This window comes from Vidua chalybeata, chromosome 1, assembly GCF_026979565.1.
Source record: "Vidua chalybeata isolate OUT-0048 chromosome 1, bVidCha1 merged haplotype, whole genome shotgun sequence".
NCBI lineage: Eukaryota > Metazoa > Chordata > Aves > Passeriformes > Viduidae > Vidua > Vidua chalybeata.
This window is the reverse complement of record NC_071530.1, coordinates 112,947,599-112,974,737: the sequence shown is the minus strand read 5'-3', so window position 1 is coordinate 112,974,737 and position 27,139 is coordinate 112,947,599. Positions and strand designations below refer to the sequence as shown.

The 27,139-nt window shown below is 36.7% G+C and overlaps 1 protein-coding gene across 6 annotated transcripts in view; it reads left to right on the top strand.

Moving 5' to 3' along the window:
* PCMTD1 (protein-L-isoaspartate (D-aspartate) O-methyltransferase domain containing 1) overlaps window positions 1-16,838 on the top strand; it is a 40,571-nt gene extending 23,733 nt beyond the window's left edge. For 5 of the 6 annotated variants that reach the window (XM_053958463.1, XM_053958622.1, XM_053958703.1 and 2 more), the window contains 3 exons: window positions 9,306-9,477; window positions 11,068-11,191; window positions 14,178-16,838. In XM_053958463.1, coding sequence (XP_053814438.1) covers window positions 9,306-9,477; window positions 11,068-11,191; window positions 14,178-14,548 — 667 coding nt within the window. In that variant the 3' untranslated portion in view covers window positions 14,549-16,838. Of the gene's footprint in view, window positions 1-1,290; window positions 1,358-9,305; window positions 9,478-11,067; window positions 11,192-14,177 lie in introns of those variants that run through there. The other variant, XM_053958870.1, reaches the window with a different exon arrangement.
* Window positions 16,839-27,139: the final 10,301 nt, after the last annotated feature.

Here is a 27,139-nt window from a genome sequence, read left to right as displayed (position 1 = left end):
TATACCAAGCAGGAGTCCTCACTGTTTGAAAATAGGTTACATGGCAGACTGGTATGAATGAAGTTAGTTGTCTCAGTGAATGTGTGTGTGAAAAATAACTTTCACTTGACCAGCAGCTTCCAACAAGGTATCCAGGGGACATAAAGAGCTCAGAGACTATGATGTGCGTTCCTGGCAGTTACGAAATTACGCAAATGGGAAGTTCAGTAAAGCTTTGTTTTGCCACTTCCCTGCATTCTTTCTTTAGTGTATTAAGTTCTGCAGTCTGATTTGAATGTTCTAAGCATTCTGCTTTTGAAACACAAACCACGACTTTAAACTTACGGGTAGGTACTTGGAGAGCTTAAGCTTGAATCATAATAAACACTTTGTAAATTTGTTCCTTTGCTTGGAGTAATAGACCCTTGGTTTTGTATCTGACTTCTGTGTGGAGCTAGGTCATGATGATTTAGGTGGGTTCTTGCCTAATAAAACAAGATGGAATATTTCTTCTATGCCATTTGTATGGGGGAATGTTCCAATGCTGTGTGATACAGTTTAACATGTATTTTTGATTCCTGTTAATAATGTTGTTGAAGTACAATTACAAGTTTACTTTTCAGGTAAGGTACTTCACCAGAAGTATATACTTCACCGACAGTATATAAAATTAACATGTCCAGAAGGATTTGAGATTCAGCCTAAAGGGAAGGCTATCTGTCTCTGATAGCTGGTCTTATCTCAGTTTTGGCCTCCGGAACTATTCATCAGAAGAAGAGTTCTCAGATACCTGTTTCAAATAATTTCAGTAATTACTTGTATCTGTATCCATATCCCACCAATCTATAAAAACAGTTTTGCTCTAAATGGAGGTGGAGTTGTGCATTCTGAAAGATAAAATGCTGCCTTGATTTACTTGATGATGTATATTTGCCAATAAAAGCAAAGGAGAACTTCTTTCTTGAAAACATCTGAAAGTGTCATGATGGTTGAGGTACTAAGATTTGAGGTATAGACTAAAGAAAATTCTTTGAGTCTGAAATATATTTAAGGCTCTCTTTCATTCTTGAAACCTTCAGAGAATGCATGCCAGTTAAGGGGGAAACAATCATTCCTTAAGAAGGCTCTATCTAAAACACATATGTTCAAGTACCAGGCCCCGCTTCACCTGTTTATTGAAGGGGAATGTGTTGTCTTTTCTGCTCCCATTCAACTTCTAGACCTAGAATATCCAGCTTGGAGAGAGAGCCACAGGGCAAGGCTAGGTTGCCCATCTTCTAGCACCCTATCAAAACCCAAACCTGGGTAAGCTGGTGAAGTCCCTGCTGTGAAAGAAAATCACCAACCCTTCTCAGGATCAAAAGAATCCACTTCAATGGTAAGTGACAAGAACCCTAGTACTAATTCTGGGATAACTGTTATGGGTGAAACTTCTTCCTGAAGTCTTGTAGTAGATTGTGTTGGCATTAAAGAACATCTTCCAGTAGAGTGTTTTTCTTCATTGAAATGTAAGGCTACTGGTAGGACTCTAAAGGCTCACTTTTTAAATTAAATTAGATTTGAAAGGCGATTCCCTGGTGTACACACAAAGAAAAATAGAGCTCCTTCTTGCTGGTCAGCTGGCTAGTGATTGCAGTAAAAAATCTAAGCAGGAAAAAGCAAACTGTCTCCAAAACTTACTGATAGACTTTCTCAGTTTAAATCTTACTGATGACTTAATTTCAGATAGTGTAAATAATGCTTTTTTAGTAGTGAGTGAATTCTTGTTGAGATTTAATCTAATCAGAGCAACACAGGCAGTGGAATTCTATGATGCCAGAGGTTATGTTAAATAAAAAGGGAAGACAAATAGGGGCTTGAAACACAGTAATTTTATTTATTTAGAGCTATGAGGGAAATACTACTTTCTTGTTCTTTACCTTGTAAACCAGAAGGCTCCAAAGACAATTGAATCTACTCTTACCTGGTTAGGAACTAAACCTACATTTTCCAAGTATTTGGTAGTAACAAAAATATATATTCTTGCCCTGAGAACAACAAGTGAAATACCTTTTAAAAATAAATCCTGTAGTGGACACTGCCCTTGCAAATCTCTTATGTCTACAAGTTTTAATAGTACTTAAAATTTTTCTTACATTAAAACAAGTGATGACAATACTTGGTATATGGCTCCTGTAAAAGTTGTTGTTTTACAAAAATCCACAGTAGAAAATATTACTTTTTCAGCCTATAAAATAATTTTCTGCTTCAGTAAAAATAGAAAGAAAAAACTTTTCTAGTTTTTGTTAACAGGCAAATCTTTCTCTAGACTTTTTCCATGGGTATCATAGGGCCTTTACAATAAACTGAACTGACAAGTTTTTTCTTGCTTCCCTATGCCTGTTCACTAATATTCTCTGTGGAATTGCTGAAATGTATTCCTTCTGTATTACTTTTCATTTTACTAGCAAAGTTTAGATATAATATAATGAAGTTATATTATTGAGGTTAACTTTTGTAAATTTGTGTTGAAGGAAGAGTGTCATGAGTCATAAGTATTTTTAAGAACTAGTGTTTGACTTTTTCTTCAGAAGTGATTGAATAATGTACTTTAGTCCACTCAATGAAACTGATGAGAAATAAGGAACAAGATGGCGAAGAAACAAAGCAGTTTTATTCAGAGATGGAAAAATGACAAGTATAAGTGAGGTAGAGATAGAGATTTCCTTCTATCCCTATGGCATTGCGTGGAAGCTGAAGTAATGTCCAGGACAAAAGTATTGAATAGAAATTTTGCTAGCATCACTTTTGGCTATTACTGTAATGCTGATTAAAATTACTGTTGTAATTGGTTGTAAGGGACTTAAAATGAAGTCTACAATGAGAGGTTTTCAAAGATTTAATATTTTAATTTGTTTTCTAGTATTTCTGGTATACATGCAAAAGGTATCAGCAATACTAGTGGGTGAAAGGTGTGTAACTTTTCAGCAAAACATGCTAGAAATACATGAATACGAATTTGTACAGAAACCGAAGACTAGCTCAGCTTAGAAAAATACTTAAATAAGATAGAATGAACAATGGAGAAAGAGCTTGAGAAAAAGTGGAAAGCGCTTGCCATCTTGCCCTGATACTGCCCCACTTCATAGGAAAAGAATTAACACTCTCTAAAAATTGTTTACCTTTATATCTGACTAGCATTAGCTTGAAAGCATTTTCACAGTCAAGTGACATGAGAAAGACTAATGGAAATCAAAAAGTATTTCATTAATCTGTTGCATGTTCTTGTGGCATGTTTTATCACATAAAGCCATATGAATATTCATCTGTTGTTTTCAAAGAAGAAAAGTTTTGAAACTTGAAAAATTTACTAAATGATCTGAAAACTTTTTCAAAGTTTTTAAGTGAATACATCAGTGTTTAAACATTAGGTTCTAGTAATGCTTGAACTAAGATTACTGATTTAGGAAATTCTTGTTTGACATAAAGGAGGCTCTGAGATGGTATTCTTAATGCAACTGTACAAGGAAGCCACACCTTTCTAGGTTAAATGATGTGTAGCTTTTCAGTCTTTGTCTTTAAGTCAGCATGGGAACTCATTTTGCAACTGCTGTAGCTTTATACACCAGTTTTAGGGTTTGTTTCTCTTCACCAACAAATGTGTCATAACTGGTGGGGGGTTTTGTTTCCTTCTTTCCACACTTTCCATTTTAGAAAAGTATGGCCAGCAGTATATTGGAACTAGGGTGAAAGTGCATTAGTATAGGACAAAAATAAGTGTTACTTCCTCATCACAGTAAGGAAAATTGTTTAATGTTTTATCACATATTTGCAGACCCTACGCATTTTGCAGATTGATTCCACTGTCTGGTTATTAATGTATTTGATGATTTTAGAGTAGTTTGATATAAAGCTAATTCCATGATTTCTTATGCTGGATTTACTATTCTGTTTTGAAATATTTATTAAGATATGTTGTTTTGGTTTTTTTTTTTCCCACAAAGACTTGTGTGAAATTCTTTCTTCTAATGTAGTGTCATGGTAGTTCACATGACAAATGTTAACAATTTGCCAACCTTTTCTTATACATTATTAAAGTTGAATGGTAGTCCTTTATGCCCAAAATTTAAATAAATTTAAATAAATTGTACATTGGAAGGGAATTACTTAAAGCAGTTTGATGGTACTGAATGTGAATTCAGGCTTTTTAGAGCTTTGAGTTGACCAACTAAAGGAAATGTGTGTGGATGGGAAAAAAGCATACCAAATTCATGCTGACATGAATTTTCTTTCTTTAAAGGCTGTGAACAGTAAGCTGAGAGATGTGAGTGTGATTAGTAATTATGGGGATAGGAGAAGTGTACTGTCAGATGATATTTTGATGTGAATGTAGTAGTTGAGAGGTGTAAAATGTAGCTGGATTGGTACTGATTTTAAGAACTAAATAATTCTTGTAGCAAAAATAGTTTTAAGTATGCTTTTTAAAATCTCATATTTTACTGTTTCCTTCAGATACATATCTGTGGATGCTGACAGGTTTTGGTTTTTTTCCTTCAAATTACTTGATATTTTTCTCCAATGTTATTGACCTTGTTCTTTTTTAAAAAAATCAAGTATGTTTACCACTTAAAACAACAAAAAAGGAGACAGTCCATAACTCCTTGCACCTAGTTTCATCTTCACAAGACATCAGCATAACATCCTACATTCATGGAGGTTGTATAGTTAGAAGAGCTTAGCCCAAGAAGTGTCCTGCACATATTCAGAGCTGGAAGTAATTAAAGGTAGGGTTCCATGGGTAGGTGTCATATTAGGACCAACCAGTGAATCCCCTTGTAAAAAATCCTGGCTACTATGGTAGGTTAGTGTTACACTCTCCAGCTTCATTATTTAGTATTTTGCTATGATACATATACTAGATTGGTGGATATGGATACAAGAGCAACAAACTTAACCTTAGGTCTTTGCTGTAAATGTTTTAAATGGTTGTTTCTTTTATTACAGTAGTAATACTTTGCTGTGTTGCCATCTATCAGGAATCTAACTTAAAAACATGAGCAGTTACAGTCTATTACTGGATAATTTTCTTAAGTTTCTGCAGCAAAGGCAAAAACTCGCTTTAAATTCTACAGGTTTTTTTTTTCCTTAATTTTAGCTGGAAGAAAAGTACCTTTGCCTTGAACTTGAAATGCCCATTCCATGCAAAAGTCTTACATGCTTGAAACTGCTTGGTTATCTTGGGCTATTGCTACATGTGATCTCTGTGTGCTTAAATTTATTCTGTGGCAAGTGTTTGTTTAAACAGAGATTTTCTTTTGCCATGTTATCTGTAATGGGAACTCTTAATTTCTGTGTTATTGGCTGTTGGTTCTCTTGTAATCAAGACAGCAGATTCAACTGAAGAACCTGAAGTGACTAAACTTTTGCAGAAAGTTCCAGTACCTTTCCCCTTCTTTTTGTTATCTGGTGTGAAATAGTTTTTTTTCATGTTACCAATATAATGCTCTGTAAAGCCACCCTGGTCACGTGGTAGAGGTGAAGAAACATTAAAGAACATTTGGCAATTTTTAGTTGCATTTCAGCTTGGAAATAAACAAAATGTTTAAGCAAAATACTAACTCTTCTTGATAGTTATAGTACATGTTTGTCAATACTGCATGTTGACAATAAAGCAAGAAACAGTTTTATTTTCATCAATATTAATAAAAGATAGCTCCATGTAACACAGAATGAAGTGTAATATCTGGTCTGTTTTGGTACCCCAGATGCAATAGGAATAAAAGAAACTTTCTGGATGTAGCGAAAATTAGTACTAAAAGAATTGGGGTTTGATTGTTTTAAAATGAAACTTGACCTAATATGTTTGATAGTACTTTCCTGCTGTAAGACTAACATGCTTGTGATGTGCCTGGTAGGTATTCTAAATATCGAATACTTCCTTGTATTTGTAGAACCTTTGTATTTAAGTTTTAAAAAATGTCCTGATCAATTGATGGGGTCTCATATACCTGAGTAAAACCAATCTAAACTTTACTTTTTTTGAAAATTACGTAGGCAAGTTAGCAGAAAGAATTTTCAGAATTATACTTCAGTCTGTGTTCCAAGGTCATCTCTTATTACTGGATTGGATAAATACAAGAAAATGGTACATGTTCAGCTCTTTCAGATTCAGAGGTGTGTGTATAATCAAAATCATCTTAAGATTCAGGGATCTGGGAAAGAGTCTTGCTGCATCACTAGTGAATTCTATGTTTCATGGGATTGTGGAGGAGCAAGATTCACTGTTCACTACAACTCAGTTAGTCCATGAAAAGTCCATAGTGCTCTACTAAGCAGGGAAGCAGTATGCTTTTCTTGCATTTCTGGTATATCTGGTATGAAGCACTGTTCATACCCTAACACATGAAGCAGTAATTTCTGAATAATTTTGTGAGAAGCACAAATGAAGAGGGCTTGGCTTTTGAACAGGAATGTTGCTGTTACCAGAGACAGTTTATCACCTTTTCCTCCCATTTCTTCTACCTACTCTCAGATTTCTGGATAACAGGGAATTACATGTGGCAGTTTGTGAACTAGCAGCACACCAGCAGCTAGCACACCAATTCAAGCCAGCTGGGGGTGAGCATTGCACAGCCAGGTGAGCTGATTAGACCTCATTTTTCATATGACAAGGATTAAAGAGGTGTCTTCAGAAATTACATGTAACTTAGTCCATGAAGTGTTTAGTTTTGCTGCAGGAAATGAGTCTGTCAGGAAGACCACCTGTTGACAGACTGTGTTGAAACTAACTGAAAAATTATGTGGAGGAAGAAAGTATTTTTTTGAAGTAATGGAATAACAAATGAACAGCTGTTGTGGTCATGAGCTTTGTGTCTTCACAAAACTCTGCTAATAGCATGGAGGGAGCACAGTCCAGACAATTTGAAGTGCCTATAGACAGAGTTGGTCTCTAGTGCTTAACCCATCTTAGTCTTACAAGTGTATTAAGTTGCTTCTGTGTCTTTATTTGGACTTCATTCCCTTCTGGTTGCAAGCTGTGAAGTTAATGACAAATTACCTTCAGCTTTTACTCTATTAGTAAAGACTACTGTGGATTTTTGTCCGCAGCTCATGTATAGAGTATTTTGTGTCTGGGGAATGTTTCATGGGGTTTTCTTGTGTCTTGTATTCCTTGGATAGTTTGGTGTTCCTTCTTGTTTTAAGAGTGTGTGACCAGTGTATTCATGAGTGTTTAGGGTGGTTTCTAGTAGTGGAAACAGGATTATCTGGTAATAAATTTGGTAGGTTTCAGAGGAGCATTCTGAGATGGTAAGAAGTTGTGAAAGTTGTGGGGGTGGGCAGGCAGGCATCTTCATTTTTCTGAAACTAACCAAGGACTGTGTCAAGATTTAAAACTACCTTTTGGAAAAGTACCATAGTTATTCTCTCCCTGCCCCCTCCTCCATCTTCCTTTACTTTTTAAGCCCACAAAAGTACTTTGCTCAAACTTTCAAATTAAATTGATATGTTAATTCTTGATTTAAAGTGTAGGCAATCTGAAATGAAAACCATGGCATGAACTGCTTGTTTGACCTGTATATGGAATGTAGAAAATGTAGGAAGGAACATGATAGCCCAAGTGCTTATGGAATGAGATTTGCTTCTTCAGCAGATTGATCGGTGTCTTGGATTTCATTTTCTGCCTTGTCTAATGTATTTCTAGATCTTTCTGTGTTAATCTGGAATTATTTCAACCATGGTTCTGGCCGGTCTAGCTTTACCTTCTCAGTTTGTGCAACACGGCAATTTATCCCTAGTCCACTTCCATCTCCCTTTTTTGTCTTCAATTGACCAGTGTTGTTTGTAGCTTTCTTTTTCTCCCCGCCCCCCTCTGGGTTTGGAAAAGAAAACTTGGACTGTTGACCACAAGAAGTGTATGAGAGAGAACCATGCAGCAGTTGTAAAAAAATTCTGTGGTCTGTCTGGACTAATCAAAGAAAGAAGCATTGGAGTATTTTCAAGATCAAGCATCCCATCTTGGAGAGAAAAATATACTTCCAGCAAAAACTTCAATTTCCTGATTTGTTAATGGCAGTGCTCTAGATCAGAAAGTCAGCCAAGCCTTACAGGCTTCATCCCTAAGCAGTGAAAGCTGCCAACTTTACTGTAACTGAAAAAAATATTGATTTGAATGTTGCCATGTATTGTACTGGGATTTGCTAATGCTAGCCAAGCAAAAAGAAAAATTACTTTCCATTGACAATCAGCCATAAAGCTCATAAAATGGCTGCATGTATTTGAAGTTGTTAGAAAATTCATTCCTTCTGGATGCTGTTTGAGATCCATTGGACTTTAATACTGCCAGATGAAGTTTATGAACTTTTTCATGCAACAACAAGGGTGTTAGGTTTTATGTAATAATTTTTTCAAAGAAAACCATAAATCCTTTCTATGAGCTACTTTGTAACCTCTCCTCTTATATATAAAATGCTTGGGGAAGATGTACAGTTCTTCGCTCAATTAATTTTTTTACAAAATGGTAGATTTTATTATGGTGTTAACAGCTGAAGCAGTAACATGCTTCAGAGACTTAAAAAATGTCTGAAAATAACAGTGTTGTGGCAAATATATGCAGCTCTAGCAATAAAGTACTGCCTTGTGCATTTTTCCTTTGGTATTTTATGCAGTGACAGCGAACACCTACAGTCCTTGCAACTTGTGTTATAAACTTAGGTCCACTAAAATGCAGTTGGATTGCTTCCATTCACTGAAGAAAATTAGATGTTTCTGAGATAAAGAGTCTTGTATTTTTTGCTTTGCGTGTGGTCAAAAAAAAAAAGTCAGACTTCCACTGAATTACTTTTTGGGGAAAAGTGGATTGGGCTCAAGGTGGAAAATTGGGAAGTAGCGAATAAAGAGGCTTTAAATAGACCCTAAGTGATAGAAAATGGAGGGGAGCTACTAGGAAATGAAACTTTTCAATATTTATTCAACAGCCTGGATATTGCTCGTTGATAAGCATACTGTTTTAGTAGCAGTTGTAACATACAGCTTAAGATCTCTTCATATGAATCTACTTGCTTGGAGTTAGGAAGGTGATGTTTTGAAGCTTTCTCTGTTTTGAATAATACATAGTTGTAACTGCAAGAGTTTTTCTTCAGTGGTTCCTGATGTGGCAGCAAAAAAACAGATTACTTTCAAAGTAATGTCTTAATACAAACTTTTAAATTATGCATGCTAATCATCCCTTCATTCATGATACAAGGGAAGATATGAAATACATTTTTCTGTCTTTATCTGGACTGGCTTTTCTTAAAAATCCTAATTTGAAATGTGTCCCCTCTTTCTTTTTTTCTTCTTCCCCTTAGATTTGAATTCTGTGAACCTGCCTTTGTGGTTGGTAATTGTTTGGAAATAGCCTCAGACAGTCATCAATATGACCGGATTTACTGTGGAGCTGGAGTCCAGAAAGACCATGAAAACTACATGAAAATTTTATTGAAAGTTGGAGGAATTTTAGTAATGCCTATAGAAGACCAGGTGACTTTAGTGACAATTTCCCCTTTTTATCTTCTAGTATAAGAAATATGTAATTTAAAGAATGCTTTTGAATATATATTTGACTAAGTTAATGTTCAACTAATGATACAATGATACCTTGATTCGATGTATTGTTGCAGTTTAGCAGATACTATCTTTTTAAGGAAGTCTTTAACTTTTTTCCCTTAAATTTTTAGGAAAGCATCAATATCCTGCTTTTAACAGTCTGTTTCATGCTATTTCCTCTGTGTTATACCAGAACTGCTTTGAAATTTCCCTGCTACACAGGCATTTTCAGTCAGTGCTTCAAAACAAAGAAACCACCTCTAAACCAGGACAATTGATTTCAAAGAATACAAAATAACTAAGACTAGTGGGACATTGCAAAGGGAGGAAAAAAATGAAGGAAAAATATGTCTGTATTCACAGCAGCTTTTAGTGTTGCTTTTCCATATTAGATTTAATGCTTTTCAATCAGGGACATATTATTTTAATAATACTTCACACTTCTATCACTTTTCATCCTTAGACCTCAAAAGGCTTCTCAATGGTAAGTATTATTCTCCCTGTTTTACTAATAAGGAAATTGAAAAAGGCACATCATGTGACCTAAGTTGATGTCCTCCTAAATGCAGATAATTACTAAAATGCTTTTTGTTAAGTATGTTAGTTACTTTACTTTCAAAAAAGAATTCTCACATTATTGATCTGCTTTCTTAAAATACCAAAGGGATTTAAGCATAGCCTGCCTGATTCTGTTCCATAAATAATTTCATTATTTATTCAGCTAAGATACTGTCAGTTGAAATTGATGGAATTCAATTTAAAAGTAGTCACAAATTAAGAGAGAAATTAAAACCATGACTATTTTTACCTTATATACAAATGGATAGGGGCTTAGAGCATATTAAGTGTGAGGAGCCGCTACAAGATCTGAGATAATCTAGCCTGTGGAAGAACACCAAGGAAATGTTTAATTCCTGTTGTCTTCCTGAAGAGGTGGAGAATTTACCTGGTAGACAGGAGTCCAGTTCTCCTCACAGGTGCACAGCATACTGAAAGAACATTACAAATTGGCAGCAAGGGAGCTTTCTGCCTGCAAATAAGGAAGACAGTTTTTCATAGTAAGAATGGTTGAACACTACAGCAGGTTACCTATACAGGTGGGGAATCTCAGTCCTGAGACAGTGGGGAATCTCAATCTTTTTTCACTTACTCAGAAAAGCTGATTTAACTTTGAAATTGGCCCTGTTCAAGGAGGAGGGTAGGACTCCAGAGGTTGCTTCCAATCTAAAGTATTCTTTGATCTTTTGGAAAAATGAGAAAAAACAAAACTTAGCTTAGTTTTTACCTTAGGGCCTTAGTTTTCCAGCTGCATCTCTTCCCATTACCAAAGAGCCTTACTTAGTACTCTAGTGACCAAGTGATATTTCAAGGATTATCAAAGTTCTTTCTGTTCCTAAAACAGCCTTAATTCCTTAATTTTGAAGCAAAACAAAATAGCAGTGTGTTTGAAACCAATCTGAATAGTATTGACTGACAAAATTGTAACCACTGATTTCTTTTGTTTTTTTCTTTTTTTTTTTGCAGCTAACACAGATCTTGAGAACAGGACAGAACACATGGGAAAGTAAGAATATCCTTGCTGTTTCATTTGCTCCACTAGTGCAACCAAACAAGAATGAGAACGGCAAACATGACACTGTAGGACTGCGTAAGTTTTTGCTCCCTCCCTTTGGCTTGCAGGGATGTTACAGTGCCTGATGTTGGAGGTCTGAAAACTGAGAGGCTGTGCTGTAGAAACACTTCATTTAACAAAGCAGTAGCTCACTGATAAGTTTTTGTGCTCCTGGTGTATGGTCTGTGTTGCTTCACAGTTAATATTCTGAATTTTAGTTAATAATATAAGTGATAGAATGTTTCCAGCTTCTTTTCCAGCCACCTTTTCCTTTTAAGTTCAGCTTCTCTATTACGATGGTATAGATAAAATAGCCAGCTAATATTACGTCCCTCATAGTGCTAACTTCCTCATGGTCTACCAAAGAAAACTTTTTTTTCCTCCTCCCCCTGAAATGGAAGGAAGAGGTCTAAACTGGGGCTGTGGTATGATAGGATATTAATAAGCCCAAGCATGCAGTGGATATAGTCATACCTAGCTGTTTGTTATTAGTCATCGGGGTTGGCTTTCTAGCTGCAATGCTTTGAGCAGAGGTAGTAAAGGTATTTAGAAAGTCTTTGGAAGTACACCTGTTTCCAAATGGTAAGATAGGATGATTAATGGGAAAGGAGAAAAAGCTGATAAAGAAAAGTGTAGAGTTGAAATTTTCTGTTAGAGTTGTCAGGGCTAGGAGCAGAACACAGAGCTATGGTAGCATGTGGGAAATTAAATAAACTCAACAAAGAGCCCAAAAGATAACATGTTTTGACTGTGAAACTGATATAAGCCCTTCAGGAGTCCAGGATGTCCTATCAGCTTGCATTGCCTGTAACTGCTGATCTGGCTATTAATTTTGAGTGTGTGTGAGCTTGCCATGTTAGGTACTTTTACTTTTTTTATGCAAAGTATAAAGATAATTTTCTTTATGTAATCTATTCCTGTGCAGAAATAATTAATTTCTGTTGTTTTAATACTTGGTTTGAACCCTCAGAAGTAATTTCCTGAAATTAATTTACTAATTCAAGATTATTTTTCCTCTGTTCCATCCATAATACATAGGTTGTGTCATATCTAACAATGAAACACAGATGTGGCTAGTCAAACTTGACGATGATTTTATACAGCCTAATTCCCTGGAACAAAAGAGGATTTTCTATCAACATTCCTAAATTTTCAGAATGAGGAGTGCAGACCATGGACAGTCAGATCTGAATGGTAGTACAAGAAAGGTGTTTCCTGTGTTAGAACTTCAAAATGAAGTTTTAGGGAGAAGAGGAAAAAATAACCAAATGTGGTATTGTTCACATTTAAAAGAAAAAAGTGTTAGAGGCTTAAAGTTGCACTGTAAAATGAGATTAGTGAGGTAGGCTTCTTTCCACTGCTCAGGTGGATCTGGTTTTATTTAAAAAGTTAAAAATGAAGCAAAAGTGTTCTTGTAGATGTGTTGGGTGTACATGGAAGGTGCGAGAGGTGTAAAAGGGAGTGTGCTGAACTTCAACTACAAGAACAAAAAATTAGCTAATTTCTCTTTTATAGTAACATTGTCTATTTGTTTAAAATCCACAGACCTATAATTTATCTTAAAAGTTCAAAGTAGTCTAGTCAACATGCTTCTTGTGTAAATTTTAGCCAGAGTTTGTAGATGTCATTACTAAGTGAACATAGAGTTCGTGCCATACTTTGGACAACCCTTGAATGCTTTCTGACACATTTGTAGTGTTAGATACAGACTAAAATAACTCTCATATGTAAAATGTCAGCCATGCTCAAAGTAGAGTATTTTTTTTAATAGAAAACTACAGAGGTGGTGTTAAAAGGTTCATTTTATCAATGTAGTTAGGATGCAGTTCACGGGTAGTAGACAAATGGAAATACATGGACAGTAAATATCCAAAATTTTGCATCCTGCTCTTCTCATAAAAAAATGTTTGCATTTGTTATAATTGGCATACAATCTGCAATCATGGTTTGTTTCACCTGAACTTACAACATGTTCTGGATGGTTAGATAGGGTTTTGTTCTTGAATATTGAACTAATGTTATACTAAAGAAATGGGCATTTTTTTTTTCCCCTCCCCTTTCTTTGGCATGATCTGAAATCAGTATTGTCAGTCTTAATATCCTTTCTGTTTCAGATAAATTAATTAGTCTGCAACTGTAGTCATTGTATGTAATATAGATCATCTTTAAACTGCATTAATAGCTTTTATAGCTGAATGCGTTTTCTGGAAGTGTTATTTTTGAAATTATTTCTTCAGTAACTTCTTTCTTGCTGCAGTCCCTGTTAATTTTATGGTATTCTATGCAGGAAGGAAAGTGACAAGTAAGAAAGTTGAACAAGCTTCAGCTTTTGCTTGTATGCTTTTTTGGTTTTGTATTCCTTGCAATTAGCCATCCATAGCTCATCTAGGGCAGGTGTCCAGCAGCCAAGCAATATTTTGTCATCACCTGGCTGTCATTGGAAAACAAAGTTTTGGCTTTTTTCTTACTTGTTGTTTTGGAGTTTTCTCCCTTTAGGATTTGAGTAATTTTGATTCCTCTTCTGCTGCAAAGATGCAGGTGGCTTATCTGGTTTGTCACTTGTGAATTAGACATGTCCCTCCCTCATCAGTCAGATTCAGTAGGAAGTGAGCAGAAGGAGGAGGCAGAAGAAAGGCACTTGCCTAAACAAATGTGGCACAGGGGTAAAAATTGTTTTCCTACAACAGGATCTTAACAGTGGTAGCAGTAGGTGCCAAGACATGCCAGGTGCTAAAAAGTGATAGTACTTGTTGTGTAATTTGTTAAATTTATTTTATCGATCTGTTCATGGCTTCTACTGATCTTGCACATCTGTTAAAAGACCTCTTTGTTTCCTGGACTGTGCCACAGGGTTTGTCAAGGTGATAGTATCTAACCGTGTATCATTTACATATTGTATCATATACTAAAATTTCAGTTGAATTGTTTTTGAACATTAGTCTCCCTGCCTTGCAGCTAGTTTGGGGTTTTTTTTGCTAGAGGGAAATTTCACTTAGTACAACTTATTTTTCTTTCATTTTAGCTCCATGTGCTGTTAGGAACCTCCAGGACCTAGCTCGGATATATATCAGACGCACTCTTAGAAACTTCATAAACGAGGAGATGAAAGCCAAGGGTATTGCTCAGAAGGCTCCTCCGAAACGCAAACGCAGGAGATGCCGTAGACGCAGGATTAACACCTATGTGTTTGTTGGTAATCAGCTCATTCCTCAGCCTCTAGATAGTGAAGAAGATGAAAAAATGGAAGATGATAACAAAGAGGAGGAGGATAAAGATCACAGTGAGGCCTTGAAGCCAGAAGAGCCTCCTCGAAATCTGTTGAGAGAGAAAATTATGAGTCTACCATTACCTGAATCTTTAAAAGCATACTTGACCTATTACAGAGAAAAATAACTTGTTTTAAGTAGAAATAATGCCTACTGATAGTTCCTTTATTCTTGAAAATGTAGCATTTATTAAGAAGTAGGTGGACAAATTATTATTAGTCTTTCATCAAGACTGAAGTACAGCGATAAATGGTAACTTGTCTCTATCTTGTCTTTGCTACAAGGAAGACTTGCATTCAACAGTAGAATCCCTTTTTAAAAGTCTATTTTTCTTTAAATTTTGAAAATGCTGTTTTAACTCTGATAGAAATATATATTCCATTATGCAGCACTAATCAATATTTTGCATGGTAAGTCTTTTTTTGATCCCTAACAGATTTGTATTGATAAAAGGATGAGTGAAATTTTATATATGCTAAATAATTGGTTAAACATGTGCATCTGACTTGATGAACAATTTGTCTGTATTTATTACTATTAGGAAAACATTTTAAACATGCAGACACTTACCTTCTAATGTCCAAATCAGACCCTTTTAAAGTTTATTTTACTATGGCTTTGTTGCAATCATTATTACTATGTTGGTATAGAGTATTCCAACAACACAAGTGCAATAAATGTATTCAGACACTGAATGAGCTGGCTTTAGTGAAATATGAAAATACAAGTTCTGAAATGTCAGACGACCCTGCTACTTCTGCATTTATCTTTTGCCAAAAGATCTTGCGACAACTAACAGCTTCTCTCAGAGCCTTAAAGAAACACCATATTGAATAAGAAGCAAAGCAATGCTTACTTCAGCTCTGCTTACACTTAACTCCATTCTACACTGTCAGTATTTCTAACTAGAGGCAATTCCTCATTTGTGGGAAGTGTAGGACAGTACATTTTGTTTATTTCTAGAGCTCACAGCATTGAATCAAAAAGTTTGGTAACTCAAGATTGTAATTTAGATTTCAGTCATCTATATTTACTGCTTTTAAGTAGAGGTAGAATTTCAACAAAGTTTAGTTTGTATTGCTTATTGGGATAGCTATAATAGTAGAACTTAGAATTTGTTCAGCAAATGCACTTTAGTAAGTGAATTTTATACTTAACATGCAACTCCAAGAAGGTAGACTTGTGCCAGCCTATATTTTGTTTCTGAGCATGGCTCTTAGCACAAAAATATTTATAAAATCATATGCATCTTTTGGAAACCTAAGAGTAGCAGTGCAACTGTGGGGACCCACAATAGTGCTGATTTAAATCCTTCAATGATTTTTCCTCTTCTAGTTGTGACGTTATTTGCAGTTCTCATTTTTAACTTTGCTTTTACCATCTTAATTTCTTCATTCTGTTGTGACATAACCATGAGGGTAAACCATGTATTAGGAACTTGGCATGTGATGCGTATTAAAAACCACAATCATAGGAAATGTATGCTTGTTAGACCCAATGAAAAACATTCCTATTGAAATATCCCCCATGATACATTTTATAATACTGGTGGCACTTCTTTTTGTGTAAAACAATGAACAAAATAATCACATATTTCTAAAGCAGTAAATGTTCCTATTCCAAATATTTATAACCAACTAGTATTCATATGGTCTAGCAGTCCAATATTTACTTCAAAATACATTAACATTTTGTTGCATCTCAGAAGGAAGGTCAGACACAGTCCCATGACACTGACTCTTTTTCGTGCATTTCATGCTGTAGTCCCTGTTTTTAAGGTACATCCTAGTAATGTTTAAGTGGAATTTCATGAAGGCCTGTTGTACCAGCATGTGGAGTTACTTTCCGCAATATATTTACTGTATAAGTAAGCAAAAGTATTGGAAATAAATATTCTGACTTTATTTTAAAAGCAGGAAAACATTATAAGAAGTAGTTTTCCAAAATAATGAAACTAATAAAGTAATTGTGATGCTTCAGCTGTAGGAATTGAACATAATCTTGTTTTCAATGAGTTATTTTAGATGGAGGTTAAATAATCTGAAGTTTGAAATGTTTGTCTCCTCTCTTGGAATCTACATCCATGAGCTCAAGAATGAGGTTACTAAATATTACTTAAATACTTCAAGGACTTTATACAGGATGATTTTTGAGAATAAATTTCTGCATTCTTTCATGCCTGTATACTTGGAAAAATGGACAGTAGATGACTTGTCATGAATCTTCAGTATGTAAGTTTTTTTGGAGTCACTGAAAGAGAATGTTTCCTCTGTGTTTTATATGTGGATTTATTTTACACTCTTGAATTTATATTTACATAAATAAAAAGGTAGAAACGCAAAATTAATTAAAATTTAATTTCTGCCATCTCACTTGATGATGGGGACATTGTTGCAATAAAATGGTTTTTTGTGGTTTCTGCTTGCTTGAATTTCTGTGTTTCTGTGGAAGTATTTTCAGTTATTTGGAAATTCAGGTACAAGTTGTTTCATAATTAGGTCAGTAATCTCTTAATAAAGGCTATTCTTGAAGTTCAGAAGTATATATTCTCGCTAAATTGTGAATTTTTGCAAAGGTTGAAAGATGAGATGTTATTCATGAAACAGGGAAAGCTATTTTGGTCCCAGCACTACTTTTGAAGTACTTGTGTGGAGAGTTTCCTCTGGAGAGCCCAGAAGCTAAACTTGAGCTATATACTGAAGAACATTTCCATGGTTTTTTTTTTTTTTTCTCCCTAAATACTGAATTTTTTTTAATCCTCAACTGAGCAGCTATCTGGGTCAAAACAAAAGGAAAACTTGGAGATAAGGGCTGCAAGGGTGGTGAGCACACTTCCTTCTGCAACTCCTTCTTGATGCAGCTTTATTTTATTGCCAGTTAGAGGAAAGATTCAAGGTAGGTCAGGTAGGCTGATGAGCAGCCTATAATTGTGATGACTGTAAGGAAGGGTGTGATGAATTGGAACTTCAGGGGGGGTTATCTTCTTTGGTCTGGACAAGGACCCAAGACTAGTGCCGTCTTTTCAAAAGACATGAATTTTTAATCCCATGTCATTCAGGAAAAACAGTTGCCTCCCAAAAACTTGAAATGAGTAGGTTTCATTGCAGTGAGCCGAAGCAGTTGTGCTTGGCTGAGCACTATTGCTTGTTCAGGTGCAAGCAACTTAAGTCTGGGGTTTTTTTGTTTTGTTTTTTTTGGTTATTTTTTTTTTAAATCCCGTATTCCTTTTTTCTAAACTACTTTTTAAAATGCATCTTTGCCTACCAGTTTGAAAACAAATAGGGAATGTAATCAAATGTGCTATGTTCTGATTAAAGCTGTTCTAGCTCATTAAATATTTATCCATATGTCCTCAAGAGTGTTGCCTTCCATCATTCATGTAATTGAGTAAAACTGAAGGCTTTGTGATTTACTAATCAATTATAAAAGATAAAGGAGTGGTGTTCTGTGCTCTTCCTAGAGGTGTATATACTAAACTTCACTTTAATGAGCTGCTACTTATTTTGACAACACTTGAATCATGTATGAGGTGTTTTCCATAAACTTGTTCTGAGAAGGTCATTGAAGTGTAACTGGAACAGTGAGGCTTTAAAGGTGTGTGGTTTTTGTGATGTTTTAGTAAAACAACTTCAGTAAAATTTAGACGACTGGCTTGATCAGTGCCTGTCTCTCTTCTGTAGCTTCACAGTGTACTTGTCAACTTGTTGAATTACTCTGTTCAAGTAAAGCTGGTTTGTTTAGCCACAAGGCTTGTACCACATTTATGGCCAGTATGGAAGCAAGAATCTAACTCTGATTTATCAGTGCTTATCAGTTGATGGTAATACTTTCTAGAGTTTTCTGTCATCCTTCATAGTCTGTGATGCTTTAAAGAGAATTGTCAGGGGAGACGAGGGAACTTGCACATCCTTTTTAAAGCTCTATCTTCTACTGCAAGCCAGGAATCTATATAATACCTTGCTAGGATATTTTGCAAAATACTTCCATGCTAGAAAGAAGCAAAGGCACTGCATTGTTTTCTGTCACTGTTTCTTCATGCATTCATGACTAGCTTTATTTTAGCATAAAGAGAAAAAAGCAGAACTATAGGCATCAATACACACTAAATGCTGGTGGTTTTTGTTTTATAAGCGTTTCCTTTCCATTTTGGTAGCCTTTTTTTCCTGGCTGAAAAATAATTCATTAGGGTTTCCTGCTGCTCTACTGCTTCCATGGATGTGTTCCATGGATGATCTCTACAAACAAAAATGTTCCTTGCAGGCAAATAGATATGAAGAGTTAAATTTCAGTTTTTGATATTACAGTAATGCAATTAAAACTGTAGCACATGCTCTTCATTTATAATCCTCCTCGTAGAGTTATGCTCAATCTCCCTTTGTTTCCCTTGAGTTTTAGATTCACAACTAGAGAGGATAACACAGCGTTCTGCACCTCTACCATCATTTGTGGGCAGAATACTTTGTTCACATTGATGGTTCCTTCTTACCCTTCTGCCATCACCTTGGGAGTCACTTGTGTGTTGGATAATGTGCTTCTTACATCTTCATTCATTGTTCTGCATGTCCAGCTTGTATTCAAGTTACCTGTTTGTGATAATCTGCATATGTTAGATACTATGTTTAGTTTAAAATTTTGGGTCTGCATATTTTTAAACCTGTCTGTTCTAGAGCTGTGCATAGCTCTAGAATCTCCAGTACCAAGGGTGGCCCACACCTTGATCCCCTTGCTGCCTCCTGTGTCTTCATTTTTCTGCTCTCAGACCAGGCTCCATTTTCTGCATTACAACATCATGTGAGAATGATAAACAGCTTTTTTTTACAATAGTGGCATTTTACTCTTACCTATATAAGGCTAGGCTTGTGCCACACAAGCATGAATGAGTGTATGCTTACCTGTAGTCAACCAGAGAGACTGGTGTTTGTCCTGCCATGGGTGATGTCGATACTATACATATGAGACAGAGCTACGCAAGCATGAAAACAAGCTTTCATATTTTGACTCAGTGATCAAAAAGCATTTTTTCAGGGTTGGAACAGGAGCAGGAATAATTTGTATGGGGAAATCATTGGTAAATAAACAGTAGCAGTAATAAAAAACAGAGCAGTTTATATCATAAAATTAGCTGCAAATTTTGATTCCTCTTTAGAAATCTTTAATTTCTGCCATTTACCATTATTTTGCCTGTACAATCCATAGCTTTTGTATATGTTTGCTTGTAAGGAGAGTCTGCTCTGTGTTTTAACCACTTTCAATACCTGGTTTAAATCTTTCTAACCTTATTGTTTGTCTCAGCCTTCAGTTTTTCCCTTTACTGAATGGTACAGTATGATTTTGTACTGTAGTCAATAAAAGCAACACTGTAAAGCACTACTTTTTTACCCTTTGCTCCACATCTAACAAATTCTCTACAATTGACTTTCAGTAATCATCTCTTAACAGTAGAGCCCTTTTTAGATCAACAGCCTAAAAAACTAAGTTTTTTATTTGTGGCACATCGCTTCTTTTAGCTTGTTTTTCTCAAAACCCGACGTGTCTATTTTCCACACAGTCAAAAGTAGCGCATCCTTAAAAAATGCTTTTTTACCTTGTTGAAGAACTTTATCTAGAACGTTGTGTGTAATCAAGGATACCAGAAGAGGGCAGCATTGTCTTTCGGGAACAAAGGCTAGGCACTGGCCGCTGTTAGGAAAGACAAAAAATCTACATTGATTTTTTTATAATGAAATATTTCTTTTACTAACTTTCCTAGATACAAACACTTTTGCAAAATATAGGTTTTCTTCTGAGTTGTGCTTTAATGCAATCCGAGACCATTCCAGAATTGATGGTGTGGATCAAGCTTTTCATAATCATTCAAGGTGCCACACTGTAAAGGGGTCAGTCAGGGTTTGACTAGCTGTGTAATTGGGTATTCGATGTCTTCAGCTGCCAAAGTTACTTTGGACTTTATCCTAATCCTTACTTGAGACCTTGTATTGAGAACTGGGCATCTGGGCACATGAGGGAAGCACAGCTGTGCAGAAAATTGCTGTGGCTGACACACTCCATGCCTGTGCATGACTTACAGATGTGTAATGCAGTAGCTGCTGCTCCTTTCCTGCTTGGAGCAGAGGCATAGGCTGAGAGGCCTGAGTTGTGAAACAAATACACATTCTATGTTTTGAAGCCTGTGGCCCTGTAGCCTGGCCCCTGCAGGACATTTTCAGAAAGAGGTGTAACCTGAAGGCAAGTGCCTCAGAGCCGTGCTTGCCGCTCTGCTGCCCAGGGCCCCAGCAAGACTTTTGTGTCCATTCCAGATACTCAAGCTATGCCACAAACAGATCCCAGCCCTACCTTCAGCATTTGCAGCAACAACCAACCTCACTATCTAGCAAACTGGCAGCTTTTGAGTTGTGAGAGTTTATATCTCTGGCAGTTGTTGATTTACTTTCAGAAAATTGGGTGAAATATGAACTGGTGGCAAAAAAAATGAGTGTCATATTTAAGGCATAAACCATATCTATCATTATCTTTCCACAGCTTGATCTCAGCTTTGCCAATGATGCCAGCACTGAGATGAGCATTGGCAACAATTTTGCTCAGATGTCATTTCAACTTTTCTCGAAAAAACCAATAAAGCCAGCACGTTTCTAAACAATTGTAATAGCAGAAGAAGGACATACTGAATACTGAATGTTCAAAGGCCAGAGTGGCAATTTGCATGGGCACAAATGTCAGGCTTGTTAGCCCAAATGACACAAAATGCCAGTAAACAACATGTGAGATGTGGAAAATGGGTAACGAGCTATCTCCTTAGGAAAACCTCTAGTGCTTCATTCCACAGCTCTTCTTTTCTACTCCCCAAAATACAGATTGCGTGAATGTGTTGTAGAAAGGTGTTACAGGATCATCATTTTAAGTACCTGCACTAAGTGACTTCTCCACATCGAAGAACCAGGATTTTAGATTTGGTTTAATTCTGATTAAATCTTTTTAATTATGACATGCAATTCCAGGACCTTATCTCACTTCAAGAAATTTAGTTTAAAAATAAAGCAGACTATTTTCCCTTAGATCACAAAAGTATATTCCGTTTTTTAAAATATTTTCTGGTTTTGTGGATAAGGTAGTGATAATGATGTGATACTAACTTGAGATTTAAAAATAAATCATATAGGAAAAAGTCCACAATGGTGTCCAAGTGTCCAGTTGCCTCTTGAGGTACCTGAAGTAAAATACTGAAAATAGTGTATGTCTATATCTTCTCCAATTCTCACCTTCCTGCTTTGGGGTTTAATGTGACTTAATTGTCACTGAAGTCACAACAAGGGATCATGGAGCATCTGTCCCCTGCTTTGCTTTGTCCTGAAAGCACAAAACACTCCTGCAAGGGGTAGGCCTTGGAGAAGGTGAATGAACCTGTTGCAAACAACACAATATATTGTTGCAAGTGCTCTCACAAAACCAGGAAGTCAAAGGTTTTCAATGGAAGTTCCCTTGTGACAGGTAACAAATCTAAATTCCATGCTGGAAGAATTTATGGAAGTGAATGACATCTATTCCTCTTTTAGGCTTCAATATATGGGGCTGGTTTGATTAGTTCCCTTGCTGTCATGCTGACTGTTGTGAATCCCGTGCTGTCCCCACAAATGATCTCGGATGTGTGGTGGACAGGTAGCAGGACACTAGGTCTCAGTTCATCTATTTAACCCTTCGGGGGAAAAGAAGCCCCTCTATGGTCTTGGCACTACAGAACAAAACTTACATTTGCTTGCATGTGCTGTGTTAGGTTCAAATTTTATCTTTTTTTCTTTTCCTCTCTCCAGAGATTATAGTGTTTGTAAGTCAATTGCCTTTAATGATGCAGCCTTGCTTTGCTGCTAAGCTGTTTGGAGATTTAAGGATCAATATTTAAAAGAGATTGAAAAAGCTATTGAAAGTATTTAGTCACAAACAAGAATGGCAAAAACACCAACTCTGCTGCTTTGACAATTTTTAAGGCTCTGTGTCAGAGCCATTTCCTAATTAGAACTTGGGGATATGGCTAAGAAAAGGTGATAAAATCTTTAATGAAAATAGCTGAATAGTAAGCTTCTCACTGTATTGTTCTCTAACATCCTAGAAGTAAATATTTTAGAAACTTTGTCTCAGAGTAGAGTAAAATAGAAATTTCTGACTTGGATTTTACTTATAGCATCTATGATACTAGAACAAAAAACAGCAGTCTACCTAAGAGTACCTGAAAAAGACGAATTCCAGATTCCCTTCAAGTCAATAAGGACTCTGTTGTTGCCTCCTGACTGCAAACGAGTAAGAGGTAGCAGATGGGGGGGGGGGAAGGTAAAAGATGGGGGGGGGCGGTAAAAGATGCAGAGATGAGGGGGAAGGAAGGACTGTGGATGCCCTCAAAAGAGGATTGGGATGAACTCACAGTCACCAAGTGCTGATTTGGCCAGCAGTTCCTCCTTTTTTATAGGGTCTGACCAGACCTTCTCTAGCCAGGGTCTCACAGTGACCACACCATCTCACACCAGTACAGCATATTTCCCTCAGGGGAGCAAAAAAAAATATTAGAAAATTGTTCCTGCAGTAATTCAACTACTGAGGAAAGGAAGTGCTGACATTTTCACTTTTTTTCATGAGAAAGGAGCAGTACAAGCCTCTAGCAGGTGAATGCTCAGCCCTTTCAGTTTCAATGAAGATAAATGGTCAGACACAGTGAAATGCCCTGTTCCTAGAACTGTAATATTTCAGACTTGCCTTCCAGTCCCACCTTTTCTTCAGCATTTCCTTTCAGCTGAATATTCTCCCTAGCTTTTGAAGTTCCCCTGTCCCTTGGCCCCAGCGTCAATTTGGGGGCCTTACAGAAGAAGGGGGCCTGGCTTTTAGGGTATGCATTTACCATGCATTCCCTAAAATCTGCTGTTAAAAGAGCTGACTGGAGGTGGCAGAAGTGCTGCGCTGGATCAACTCTTTCGTATGGGGCACAACAGAAGTCTGTGAATAAATATAGATGCTTTACACTGTAATCCAAGGGAACAATACTAATTTCCTCTGAAGATGCCAGTCTATTTCCATGAAAATGCAAAGCTGTAAACAAAGAACTCGTCTCCAAAATTTTCTTCAAGCTTTAAATGCTGCCTGGCAATGGGAGCATTTATTATCTGTAGGGGAGGTGTCCAAAAGTTAGGGATTGCTATGAAATACTTATGCTAAAACGGTGAGATCTAAGTTCTTTAGTGGATCTAACCACAAATTTTGAATTCTGCCAGCAGATCTGAGAAAACAGCCTATCTTTGTAAGAGGGATGCAAGAAATCTGAGGGGAATTGAAGATTCCTTTCATGGTCTGTAGGTTACCATATATATCATTAGCCCATGCCTCAGTTTACCCATTGGGAAAACATGCTTTGTGTCACTTAATCCCTTTGGCAAATGCCTTTAGAAAGAGAACTTCTTCTCTATAAGCATTTTGTTATTTAAATGAGACCTTACCCAGCTGGCCCTAGATCCTGGTGCAGGACAAACTAAGTCAGTGATCTGCTTTTCCCCTGATTTCTTATTGGGAAGGAACAGGGAAAAGCAGCAGTGAAAGACAGGTGAATGAGCAAGAGCAAAAGAGAGGGGGGTTACTTGCCCATTCTATATGGAATGTGATGTAGGCTCTGAATCTAGATAGCTTCTTGCTTATCACAGCCTCAGACTAACACTATCTCTGAGGAATTTTGGAAGCAGACCGTGTTTGGCAGATTTCCTCTTACAAGACAGTTTGGCACCAGTAATATCTGCTCCCTTTTCCTGTAGGCATGTCCAGCCTGGCTTTCATTACTTCTCAGGGGAGGAGAAGCTCTGCCTTTGTTTTCTCTTTCCCTTTAAAAAGTCACAGCAGAACCTTGAAATGCTTGAATTTCTGGAAACATCAGAGGTGAAAGTGCAGCAGCTCCAAAGATCCTAGTGCTAGCAGGACTTCCAAGCAGCATAAAAAGCAGCAGCAAGAGGACAAAAAAAACCTGTCTGCTTAACTGAGAAGTGCTTGTTTCCTGCACCATGTGGCTGAATAAAAAAGCTGCTGGATACTGTGCTAATATAAATAGTAGGTAATGTCTTCACGTCCGAGGAAGATGAAGCATAGAGGATGGCAGACTTTAGGCCACACAGTGCAGTTGCTGGTGGAGGAGGCTGATGTGCATTTGAAGGCTTGAGATTTGCTGGCTCTCCTTGCCAGGATACCTTTTTCTCTGCTCACAAGATCAGCCTCCCACACTGTAGCATTCAGAGCAAACTTCCCTGCACAGCCAGTAATGGCAGATGGTTTTCAGCTTGATTACTTCTACTGTCATTTAGTTAAGGTTCCCACATGTAATTTTTGTTCTCCTTATGTTTGTACATTAGAAGGGGATGCTTGGAAATGCTTGTTTTGTGGGAGTATAATATGAACAAGGAACACTGGATAATGATTACAGCAGCATGGGATTATCAAATTACTATTATTTTAAACTATGTGTTTGTAATTAATTAGACTTTTGAGACTGCCACCTCCTCGTGAACTGTTTATAATCAAAATTAGTTTGGTTGTAACTGATTAAAATTATTGTGGTCAAATATGCCTTGTTTTTCTGACCAACCCTGTGTGTGTGGATAGGATGATCCAAGTCAGGTGTTTGTCTTCAGGAAAGAGCTGCAGCATCTCTGAAAACTTTGTAATCATTGTTCTTGTCTTTATACCCTTGATAGGGATTTGTCTGATGCTTCTCTTTTTTTGAGCCTGGGAAGCAAGCAGTAATTTATTAGAAGGGTGAAAAATGGAGGGCAGGAAATGATAGGAGAAGGAAAGAACTTTGGGTTGGATTTGATCACAATTGAATTAATCTTCTGAAATAGAGTATATTACCTGAAACTGTTAAGCAGTAAGTTTTATAACCACAACATTTTGGGATGTTCCTTCAAATTCTCTGTCCTGAAGCTCAGGTCAATGAAAATTTCACCCTCTCACACCCACTTACTTCTCCTGAAAAAGAAAAGAGCAATTCACAGTCACAACAGCTGAGTGCTGGAGGCCTTAGTGAAAAAGTTAAGTCATCTGTGGATTATATTGGCATTAAGTGATGAATTACAATATGATTATTATCAAAACCATTGTTACTGTGGGTACTGTTCGAGTCACTTGTACTGTTTGAGTACAAGTTAACAGTAACCATTGTTACTGTTCAGGTACTGTTCAAGACCCTTGTGACAGGTAAAAAGTCTAAATTCCATGCTGGAATTTAGGGCCCACATGTCAAGCACATGGCACAGTCCCTGCACTGATCGACAGCTTAAAGTCAGACCCTGCCCATCACTCCTGCATGAGGGAGCCTATTCTGTGGAAATCTCCTATGGAAATTCTGCCTGTGTCCTGAGGAGTGCGATTTGTCCTGTCAGAGCCAGGGACCTGGCGAGGTGCTGTCCACAGCTGAAAGAAATGTGGAAATGTGTAGTACAGGGAGTGGAAAAGCACTGGGTAAACACTACATAAGATGCAGTGTGGAAGAGAATGGGGGGGAAAGTGTGTTGAGAAAATAACTGAAATGTTGTTCTCTTGATGTATGCCTGTGAGTACTTTTTTTGGTCAAGAGCTGTCATTTGGAAGGGCACCAGCCTCCTCCAGGCTGCTGCACATGAGAGATTTACCACCTACTATAGAAATCATCATTGGTTCATACCTTCCACAAGGTGGAATATGGTTTTACCTTGGCATTTCTCTTTATTGTTGGTGCTGTACAATTAATCAGTGCTTTGCACGGTATTAATGTGGGATCTTGAAAGATAATTAAGGCTGTGTTCTCCATAGAAGGTGGAATACATACAGAAAATGGAAACCTCTGGGAACAGAGAGACTTATTTTAAAATATTTAACTTAACGGTAACAAAGGTTTGTGATGTATGATAAGAAATGTGTTGAACGCCCACAGTGTGCCATTTTAGGCCTGTGACCTGAGAAAAAGAAGAAACGAGTGGTAAAACCTCTGCTCTGGAACATATCTACTTGACATAAATAGAAAAAAAAATCACTAAGCCCTGCAAACATATCCACCAGCAGACTAGCTAGGGGTTTGTATGCATATAATTGACCCTGTTTACTTTATTCATTAATATAAGCTGTAACCTTATGCTGTTCAAGTGTACAAAACTAGGGCTGTTTAAATATAGGCCAAATAAATTAAAATTAAATGCAAAACTACATTTACTTGAAATTTTGTCCTCTATCTTCAGTATCAACTGGTTACACATACACATTGCATGCAGCAAAGTCCCTCAAAGAGCATGAACTCCCATAGAAACTAAAAGATGCCTAAATCTTCTGCTTTTTGCAATGGATCAGAACACTGGAAGATCTAAAAAAATCTTAGTAATAAACAGGGTTTTTAGATGCAAAATAGCTGCTTGCTAACAGAGAGTCTAACATTGTCTCAGATGTTTCATCTGAGTGCTCTGCATTGTTGCAATATGTTGTTCAATTCTCTAGTGAACTGTATGGGAATTCATACAGAAGATCAACAACAACAAAAGAAAAAGTAAAAAAAAAATCAATACTTGGTTGTCATTTGAATGCAGGCAGTGCTTTTTCAGATATAAATTTTAAATACCTTTTTTAAAAGTTTGGGGTTTTTTCTATTTAGGATTCTGTTCATATATTGTAGGAAGTATTCCTCTCACTTGGATTGTGTCAAATTCACGTTTTATCTATTCATGCCATGTTT